We start from the raw sequence: 10,759 nt of genomic DNA, 5'->3' as shown, positions 1-10,759 counted from the left end.
ATTATGGCCTGAACCCTCATAGGAGGCCTGTGTCCCAGCAGTGGGAACATATATGGGCTGATGATGATGATGATATATATATATTAATCAACTTTCAAAGAAAGGTAGAGGTTATCAATTGGAATACTTTTAACTGGTTGAACCGATTTTAATTATTAAATTTTGATTATAAACACCCATATCTTTAGTTTTCTTAATGTATTGCATTAACACATTATAAACTATATTAAAAATATAGACCAATTACCTTTCTCCGACAGCCATTATGTTGTCCAAAAGGACACATACAGCTACTTCATTACCAACAGTTTTTGTATGTAATTGGTTTACAGGCACCACTGTGACGATAGCAGAATATAAGCTTAGTTTAGCTGAGTCATTTGATAGCATATCTTGTAGATTCGATACTGATTCTGATAGAAGCTGAAATAAATGATTTCTATTGAATTGTGCAATGTGTGTATCAAAATTATTTGTGAAATTTGTGACGGGAAATAATCTCTTATAAAATAAATGTTTAAAATTATACACATAGTTCAAAGAAACACTTAGTTTTACCATCAAATATGTATGTGAACCTTGAATGCTATGGGCTATGTTATATGTTCTATGGGCGAGGTCGGCATGGACGGACAATATTTTATATTCTTTTTATAAATAAATTAAACAACATCCCTCAAAACAACACAGGGTCTCAATTCAGACCAAATTATTTTATTATAATATTTTATTCTTTCTAATTGCTTGAAGTGTGAATATGCATACTCACATCAACCCAAGAGTCTTCATCATTCTCCAAAAGATGCATACCCACAAGTAGCAACCCGCAGACAGATTTTGTATCCATCGGAGCCTCATCGTCAAACAAGATTTCTTTCACTGAACTCCTTATATTTGGGAATAATTTAATCATAGCCTCTTTATTGTGATGAACCTTCTGTACTAAGTAAAGCAAGAGACGTAAGGTTAAATGTACCAAGTTGAATAATTCATTTTTTTCTGTCGGTGATAAGTTGTTACTTCTGAAAAGATATATCGAATAAAACTTAAAATAAAAATAGGGTAAATGCTGTAATCATGTTATTTCTATTATACTCTTTAAGCCAGATGTAGCGTGTATTGTGAAATAAAAGAAGGTTCTCAATTTTATTATTATTTTGGCCAAAACTTAACCAAAACTTAAGCTTAAACTTAAGCCAAAACTTCACCTATCTCCCCATCTATCTATAGATATCTTTATTAAGCTATTTTATGACTTCAGTTTTTAAAGTTGGTCTTTTTAAACAGTTTTATTTTATTGCATTCCTGTGTAAAAATACTTCATTTATTTGTGTTGTACTATTGCAAGTTAATATTGCACCATTAGTTATTACTAGCTTTATATACTTATCAGATTTGTAAGCTTAAGGAATAGGAATTGACTTTGTTACCTAAGTGTTTCGACACAACAGCTCAGACAATTAAATAAATATACTGCCAAAAATAACTCCACATTTTTTATTGCTATTGCTCCTGCCGGAAAATTCTCCACACATGTGGCTATTTTAGATACTGTATCAATATAGCTTTTATGGTCTGTAGGGTTCTCTTTAACCATTGATTCTATTTCTAATGATAAAGCTTTTGAAAATGGGTCTTCAATGCTCTTATTTTTTGTTACACATCTGGAAATAGAGTTTAAAATGCATTAATTAATGAAGATATAAAATAGAATGTTACATGTTTTTAAATTTGTGTAGTAAAATATTTACTTTAATGGAATGAAATTCTTTTAAATATTGAGTATAATAGATATGCTTATTATAGTCATAAAAGAACTATGAAATAAGTGGTTTCAGATGCCAGTGGCGTAGCTAGAGGGACAAGGGCCCTGGTGCATAGGGAAAGAATCGGGCCCTCCTCCCCTCTTTCAAAGCTGAGGTTAGAGGGCCCCCTGAGCTCCGGGGCCCTGGTGTACTGCACCACCTGGCCCTATGATAGCTACGCCACTGTCAGATGCTCATATAAGCAAGTTTAATGGTTTATTCTATGATTTTTAAATAAGAAACGGGTTTTTTCAAAATAATTAGGTGACCTGTGTACAGAACAGTTCCCGCGTTTTGGAATTTGAATTTCAACTTCTTACCTCGAAAGGAAACTCTTCACCGGATGTTTTGCTTCAGCATGCAAATATACGATCACAAAGAATTTTATGGTCTGCACATCATAAGCATCTACATTATTGTTAACTATAGTTTTTAAGATGCTCAATTGATTGTCAACGCTTTGAGAATTGAAGAAGTTTTCGTGGAGTTCATTTGCGTCTGAAATATGTTATTATTATGTGCTTAATTTTAAGACAATAAGAGACGGAAATTTCATTGGGAACTAAAATAAATTTATTTCGATGACAGTTAGTAAACTTTTTTACAAATTTTAAGTTATAAGAAAGCAAATAAATAACAAAGAAACTTTCTCACCAATATTTTTAATAACATCTTGTGGGACCGAAACCGGCTCAAATCCAAGGGGATTTTTTATTTTAGATCCGCCACCACTTATCCTTAATGATAATCCATTCATGATGAGGCGTTATTTTTAAATAATTTTAGTACAAACTACTAGTACAACAATACTATTTACTTTCTACCATATGTTTTTAAAATATAACCACAGAGTAATACACTACATAACCTAAAATGGGTTGTAGTGGGTCCACACGGCACAAACTAAGTTTGCACAAACATGTTTGTAACGACATACAAAAATATAAGGTAAGCGACACGTGTAGACTGGAAATTTGAAGTTTTATTTGGAAATTACATCTACCCGAATGCAAAAAAAAAATGTGAGCCGTCACGGGACGCCTGCAGATGTGAAACATCGACATTATTTCATAAAATTAATATGCAAAGAATAGACTGTGATAGGAACTAAATATGTCATAATGATAAAATAAAATATTACACCGTAAACACTACTGCATATAGACTGTATATATTATACACTATCATTTAGCGTGGCGAAGCGTCGCCACGCCAGAAATCGGTTTTACGTGCGGCTACAGATGTTTCACATCAAAAGGAGGATGTTATCAATTCAATGTATTTTTTTTTTTTGCTTCAGAACTTTCGTCTGGAAGAATCGATTTGATGATTATTGATGTGAAACATCTATAGCCGCACGTAAAACCGATTTCTGGCGTGGCGACGCATGCCGTGGCGACGCGTCGCCACTCTATACGATGGTATGTCGATGTTTCACATCTGCCAGGCGTCCCGTGACGGCTCACATTTTTTTTTATTTGATTGATGGTGCCTCCTGTGTGATCCCATTTAAATTTAAGCACTTATCAAAGTAGATTTAAGAAATTATTATTCGACTTTTTGGCACAAAATTTGGCAACATTATTTATATGAAGTTATTGTAAAAAGGTATACCTGGACCCATCAAATAGTTTTGAGTACCTCCTATGTCTATTATAAACTCGAATGTTTGTTAGTATCGATGGATGGACGCGAAAATATCGTATCTCTATGTAATTTGATACAGAGATAACACGCGAGTGCTGCCGCAAGTTACAGCTAGCCGCATTGATGTTTCATTAAAATACAATCAAATCTTTTTTCTTAAACCTATCTGTCTTTGAGGAATAAAGTAGTTTTGTGCGGGTAAAATAATTAAGTAATCATATTTTGTTTTGTTGTTGGACTTTTTAAAACCCTGATGAAAATATATTAATAACAATAATATAATAAATATTTTACACTTTTTTCAATAATAACTTGCATTTTTTTATATAATATTATAGTAATTTCAAAAAGCTTTACTTTTTCGTCGAACTTTTTGAATATAAGTATTATATATTACGTACTTGTAAACGTAAATACTTGTATAGGAGGTATATAATAGGGCGGCGCTCGACCACGATCTCGCCTGATGGTAAGATCAGATGTAGTCTAAGATGGAGAGCGCTTTCCTAAAAAGTATTATAATATTTGTGAAGTGTAGGTTATTCTGCATGTACAAGTAATTATTTAAATTTTGTTAAGTACTATCTAATGCTCCTTATCAAGAAATAAATAATAAATTTTACTTTCTTAAAACTGTTCAATGAACTGTATTTAATTTAAGTATTAATTTCACTTTTAATTAATTCACGATTTCAAAAACCAGGACATTTAATAATAAGTTTTTTTCTTTAAAGGAGAAATTAAAAAATTCTATTATGAGGCGGGATTTGAAACTGCGTCATTCATAAAAAGAATCATAATAATAGGTAGCTGTTTTAAATAAACACACATTAAATTTTAAAAGTAATGTATTTTTATTTCATTCAAACGCATCACGTTTTATTTACACAGATTAAATTAAAATAAATTATCTATACTAAGTTCTACTCAGTCTTGGCGGGCTCTGAAGAGATTTCTTCCTTGACCGTTTCCTTCATCTTGTCACATTCTACTGGTTTTTCTTCAATAATTTCCTTTTCTGGCACAATAGACTTTATCCTGCTGCCGTCTGAATTATCGCCTGTAAAATAAATTATGTGAGTTTGAGTTTTTTTATGAAACCAACAATCTTTTTGAACATGGATACATAAGTGACCCATATTTTTTTTAGAAAAAACATTTAACTAATAACGATATTGTTATTACTATTATGAAAAAGAATTAAAATAATAAAATAATATCATTTATTTTGACACTCGTGGCCATGCCGTAGCCCGCAGCCGTATGTTACTATTAAACATTTAAAGTTATAGTTAAAAATTAATCATTCTAGTAACAATACGTAAAATTTAATTAATTTGAACTAACAGCGAAGTGCTTTATGAGCCTAAGCAAATAATTAAGTAGCTATGTATAAAAATATTATTAGCAAACTGATCAACCACAGCAGGAGTTTTTTTTGTTCAAGTTATCACAAATACAAATTATATTGAATTGTTAAATCAATTCTAACGAAGGGATAAATGCAACAAGCATTTGAAAATTTATTAAGAACGATAACCCTGTACTAATAATGTGCAGATTCAATACATATATAATCCCGTTATATGCTTAACAACAGTTTTCGTAACCAAAGCTTCGATAAATAGATTTAATATAAAACCGGTCACGAGTTTTAACTTCATTAGTAAAACATAAATATGTTATTAAACGGTATTAGACACAACACAGATACTCGTTTTTCAACGTATACCTGAATATTGGTGCCTAATGTATTTATGGCACTGTTAATGGCCGTCGAAACCGATGTGGTGGACCCATTTATAACGGCACCTATGGTACCTATGAGACCGTTAACAAAATTGCTCCATGCTGTCACTATGGAAAGGAAGGTGAGACAGATATTTAAATATGTGTACTGGGAATATGCTTTTTTGCCAAAAAACCGAAAAAAACTGAATTGGTCATCTGGAATTATAGTCTCTCTCTCTTATTCTCATTATAAAATGTTCATACGGTATCTATTTCGGTTTTTATGTGTACGATAAAGTAGTATTATTCATGTAATTTTGTTGTGGTTACTGACAGAGGCTTTTATTATGATTTCGTACAGTTCGCGGCCTCTGTAGGTATAATTGGTTTAATGTAATGAGTATTATATCCTGTCTCGCTGTGTGATAATTGTTCCAGTCTATTTTGTGAATTATTTCAGGATAGTTTTTTGTGTATATCATATTCCCAGTCATCAACGAAGAGTATTAAAAATAGCTTTAAGAAATAAGTATATAAGAAATAAGATTCATGTACAAATAATTATAAGCTTGAAATGCAAAATTGGAAAAAATAAATATGAGCATATTTAAAAATTACTGATGTGGCTACTCGTATTTATATAGAAGAGATACATTGCAAAATCATTGATTTTATGTAGGAATATTAAAAGTTTTGTTAAAGAAGAAGGTAAATGATACGTGAGATTTTTAGAAAGTAAAGAAAATTGACTGTGAAAAAATTATTAAACACTCACCATTATTACTGCCGTTGGATCCCCATCCACCATGACCTTTGCCGTCAGCATTTTCTTTCACAGTGTCTCTCGGCCTTTCTGGGTTTGATATCCTTTGGGCCACTGTTTGCAGTCCCTTGATAATTGGGTTGTTCTGAACCAATTGTTGAATAGGTCCAGTCTGCTTCGTTGGCTCTTGAGCTGGTGCTTTATCTGGCTGAGCTTGAGGTACGTCCGCTGCGACAGATTCTTTATTTGGAGGAACGGCGTTCACCCCTTGTGGCTGATCAACTGGCTTTTCAGCAGTATTTACGCTATTCGCTGATGCAGGAGGAACGGCTTGGCCTGCATTTTGAGGCGTCTGGTTCTGATTTGGTCTGTTAAATACATTAACAATGTTGCTGATGGCTTGTTGTATGGGATTTGATACTGGTGTATCAGCTTGCGGTGGTTGGCTCTGAGTCGGGTTGACTAAGTTGTTCCAGGAATTTTGAAGTGATTGGATAATGTTAGGGGGACGCCATCCCGTTTGCGCAGGTTCGTCAGCGGCCACGCCAGGAGGCTTTTCTTGGTTTTGGCCTTGCTGAGCAGGTTGCTGATTTTGTTGACCGGTAAAAGGTAATTGGATACCCTGGAAGAGATTGCCAACAAAGCTACCTTGAGTATTAGCAGGCTGTGCTTGCTGTGATTGATCATTCTGTGGAGGGTTTTGTTGGTTCTGCCCTTGATTCCAGTAGTTTTGAACGGCGTTATTAACATTGGAAATGGATCCTAAAATACCTTGTTGGAAGTTGTACAAAAATTGCAAAACTGGGTTATTATTTTGGTTTATCGGAGCTTGAGTTGAACTTGACGGGGGTGGGTTTCCAGCGGCTACTGCTGCATCAGTCTCGGCTTTAGCTGCTGCTTCATCTTCTTCTTTTATAATGGCAAGAAGTTCCACTCCTTCCGATAAAGTATTAACACCAGTTTCAAAATTACTTTCTAACAGTCGAAGGCGACTTTGAACTGCATTTATTTCTTTTGCAGATTCCTCTTCTTTCTCGGGCTTGATGTAAGATTTTATGGTGTTGTTTAATTTTAATACTTGTTCGTTAAATGAACTCCTTAAGGCCTGAATGTTGTGCTGGATAGTAGATAATTGTTCGTTATTGGCGAATAACTTGTTGAAACCCTCAGAAATACCTTTTAATCCCTGAGTAAAAACGTTCTGTGTGTCGTCGATTGTTTGTTTGATGACGAATATTGCTTTTTGAGCATCGGTGTAATGTTCAGGATTTTGGGTCTCGTGCTCCTGACGTTGAGGGGGGCCGGGATTTCTGAGATCAATCGGTGCTCGCTTCAAATTGATACTATCATCATTATCGGGCACATAATCGTTGGAGTTTTCATCCAACTTCTTCGCAGGTTCTTCAATAACTTTCACAGGGATGCCCAGGGCGGAGTTTCGGAGATTGTTGTCCACGTCTTTGACTGAGTTGAATGGGTCGATAAGTTCAGGTTCACTGATTACGTTGTCTAGGTCTACATTATCGAGGTCATCGATTTTCTTCGCTGGCGCACTGATGGTGGCAGCGTGTGCGTAGAGCACGCATATTGCGAGCGGCGCGAACAGCCTCATGTCGGACGGACTCTGAGCGGCGAGGCTCGGGAAATGTACATTTATAGCGCGGAGAGCTCGTGGCTAACGGTGTACGCATGCAGCCGGTCGACGCTTCACGCTAAATGTTTTTGTCATTATTTGTGTTATGAACTAGCAGCCGCCTCATCGCTTTTCCTTTTAAAACTGCATCGCTAGTAAAAGTTTTATGCGCGAGTGAAATTATTTATGACGGTGCCTTCCTTGTTTATGAAGAAATTCAGTGTCATAACAAAATTGAATTATGGTGCTAATATCTTTGTTTCTTTATTTTAATATACAAACAAATTTTACGGTTATAATTTTTAAATTAAATCCGTGTGTTAAGAAGTCCTTTAAAAAGTATTTTTTGCATAAATGAAAATTTAAAACCGTTCATGAATTTTAGTAACGGTTAAATTTACAATAGAAAGGCAGATGTCATAAAAACTTGTTTAATACGTAGATATTATATTATATTATCCACCCACATTGTGATATTTTCCTTAAAAATAAAAATTTGTGAATTTGTAATTCAAAGAATTATTATTTCATGGAGCTCAACCTCTATCTTCCTATATCCTTGAATGTGTTTTGTATCATGTAAGTGTTGCAATTCGTCATTGAATTGGGGACAATCAATTAATGTTCTTTTTATGTATACAGTATGCTCTATGGCGTTTTTTTTTTTAATTATTTGATTGGTCTACAAACCTTTTTTAGATTATAATTCTCATTCAGAATAAATATTGTTACATTATAATATGAATTATAATAGGATTCTTCCTTCGATAATCAATATTTTATAAATGAGTTTATTAATCTTTAAACATCGTCATACAAATTAAAATCAATATTTTGGAGTAAAATTTAGACACTTTTTTCAGAACCAAGTCCGGTTTTTTAATAAGTTTATTGACCGCACCAGAAACTCATAAATAAGTCTTTTAATGTTCAAAACAAACTAACGATCGTTAAATGTACTTTATACGACATTTATATTAATTAAATAAATTTAGGAAAGATTTATTTAATTTATACAACGCAGTAGGTATTAACGCCGATAAGAATCTGTGATAATCTGTTGTATACCGTTATACAAATTTAAACATCGAAATATTGACACTGTAGTTATTTAAATGATTTTATTATTCTAACCTAAAACACCCTGGCTTTGGTACGGAAAGATACGTTCTCCAAACACAATTAACCTTTTTTTTTTATGTCATAGCGGGCAGCTGAGCTGGTGGTTCGCCTGATGGTAAGCGATCACCACTGCCCATAAACATTCGCAAAGGTAGTACCTCTGTGAATGCGCTGCCCGCTTTTATGGGGTAAGGGAAAAGGAAAGGATTAACGACTGGAAAGAAGGAATGGACTAGGATGGGTGAGGAAAAGGAAACGGGCCTCCGGCTCCCCCACTCACCGTACGAAACACAGTGGCATGCCACTATTTCACGCCGGTTTTCTGTGGGGGTGTGGTACTTCCCCGGTGCGAGCTGGCCCAATTCGTGCCGAAGCGTGCTCGACTCCCACAATAACCTTTTTTCGAACCTCATTTTTAAGTTAGTAAATGCTATTATATTTACTAACAAATGCGAAATTTTGTCAGTCCGTCTGTGATGTTTTCACAGCCACAACACAGATTCGGATGAAATTTGAAATGAAAATGGTAGGCTACCTAACTCTTCCAAAAATAAACCTCAACCTAAAAGAGCTGTTATGGGGGAAGGAAAGTTATACAAAATAATTTACTCAATTCAATAACCTTATTTCATCTCACTATATCATTAGCATTAATTAGACTGATATAGTATTTAAAACCATGGTGATAAATCATAAAACGTACTGTTCTATACGTACTATATACAGTAAGATACTGTAGGCAAAAAGTGCCGTGAGAATACTGAGCTTGATCCAAGAGGTCAGTTTATTACTATTCTGTAGAGAAATGACCTAGACTGATCTGATAGCCCAAGACTGGGTCAGATCTTGCGACTGTCGTAGGTATGGTCAGCTAAATATACAATTTATATGAGGCTCAATAATTAATGTGTAACTTATTCTACGCACATTCTTTATTATTATAATTTACATACTATGATGTATTCATTTTATTGTTATAATAATGTGTTTTTAAGTGCTTGTGTTGAGGGTTTGATGTTTTTTATCTATATAAAAAATACTAGCTGCGCCCCGCGGTGTCACCCGCGTAAGTCCGTATCCCGTAGGAATATCGGGATAAATAATAGCCTATATGATATTCCAGTTGTCCAGCTGTCTACGTACCAAATTTCATTGCAATCAAAACACACATCCTTATAAATTTTCTCATTTATAATATTAGTAGGATAGTAGGAGTAGGATTATAAGAATACATTTTCTACTAACCGAAGAAAATATTTTATAAATTTAAGATATTATATTATTATTTATTTTATTTTATTTAAGACAGAAAATTTAATGATTACAGGGAAAATATATTCTGATTAGTATGCGACAGTTAGTATTTAGTAAGCTGTAATAAAAATGTCGCATAAAATGTAAGTGTGAAATTTTCAGAGAGTAGGTACTTCTGTTGCTGCTATAACAACAAATAATAAGAAGTCGATTTAAGCAATGGTTGGCACGGTCATAAATTGGATGGGTGACCAATTTTTTACGGTTACTCTTTAGTTTATTTGTACGGAATCCTTAGTGTCGCGAGTCCGACTTGCACTTGACCGATTTTTATTTAGGTAAGTAGTGTAAGTTCAAGAAAGAGAACAATACTACAATAAATATTTTAGAAACATGAAGGTTCTTGGACTCTTGGTGCAATATTTCTTCAAGCATTTGTCACAGAGTAGTAAGACCGGTTTCTTACAATATTATATGGCTATTTATGTCATAATAAGATGTAGTCCGGTGCACACAGTAAATTATAAAAGACTGAGTATATGAAAGAGGGCGATTAATTTAATGTATTAAATGGTTATGGCAATATTATAAATAAATACTAATTTAATTATTTATTATTGAGATAGAATGCATTAATTAATGTTCATGAAAGGAGAACAAACAATATGATAAAATAATGATGGCTCTTTATCAATGTGCAGTGATATACCAGTTATTCACGAGAAAGGTAAACACTAGTCCGGTCAATTTAGACATTCGAAGTTACATAAAGTCCCAACAAGCTGAATTTCTGTGAAGTTGTTT

The 10,759-nt window shown here is 33.8% G+C and overlaps 2 protein-coding genes across 2 annotated transcripts in view; both read right to left on the bottom strand.

The window, feature by feature from the left end:
• LOC119833076 (thyroid adenoma-associated protein homolog) overlaps positions 1-2,651 on the bottom strand; it is a 21,425-nt gene extending 18,774 nt beyond the window's left edge. The window contains exons 1-5 of the mRNA XM_038356949.1: positions 2,460-2,651; positions 2,126-2,303; positions 1,431-1,664; positions 770-1,022; positions 248-423 (exon numbers count right to left, since the gene is read on the bottom strand). Of these exons, the coding sequence (XP_038212877.1) occupies positions 248-423; positions 770-1,022; positions 1,431-1,664; positions 2,126-2,303; positions 2,460-2,562 (944 nt within the window). The 5' untranslated portion in view covers positions 2,563-2,651. The remainder of the gene's footprint in view (positions 1-247; positions 424-769; positions 1,023-1,430; positions 1,665-2,125; positions 2,304-2,459) is intronic.
• Positions 2,652-4,321: 1,670 nt separating this feature from the next.
• On the bottom strand, positions 4,322-7,599 carry LOC119832780. Its single transcript, XM_038356534.1, has 2 exons — positions 5,959-7,599; positions 4,322-4,512 (listed from the first exon to the last, which is right to left on the bottom strand). The coding sequence occupies exons 1-2, from the start codon at positions 7,556-7,558 to the stop codon at positions 4,376-4,378; spliced, it is 1,737 nt and encodes a 578-aa protein (XP_038212462.1). The 5' UTR covers positions 7,559-7,599; the 3' UTR covers positions 4,322-4,375.
• Between the last annotated feature and the right edge of the window lie 3,160 nt (positions 7,600-10,759).

Source organism: Zerene cesonia, chromosome 16 (assembly GCF_012273895.1).
Source record: "Zerene cesonia ecotype Mississippi chromosome 16, Zerene_cesonia_1.1, whole genome shotgun sequence".
NCBI classification, from domain to species: domain Eukaryota; kingdom Metazoa; phylum Arthropoda; class Insecta; order Lepidoptera; family Pieridae; genus Zerene; species Zerene cesonia.
The sequence above is the reverse complement of the archived record's forward strand: the minus strand, read 5'-3'. Positions and strand labels throughout refer to the sequence as shown.

Coding starts and splice junctions, on each gene's coding strand:
- LOC119832780 (XM_038356534.1), bottom strand. CDS start 7,558: ATGAGGCTGTTCGCGCCGCTCGCAATATGCGTGCTCTACGCACACGCT. Junction 4,513..5,958: donor ATCCAACGGCAGTAATAATG/GTGAGTGTTTAA, acceptor TTTATTTTACAG/GCGATAATTCAGACGGCAGC.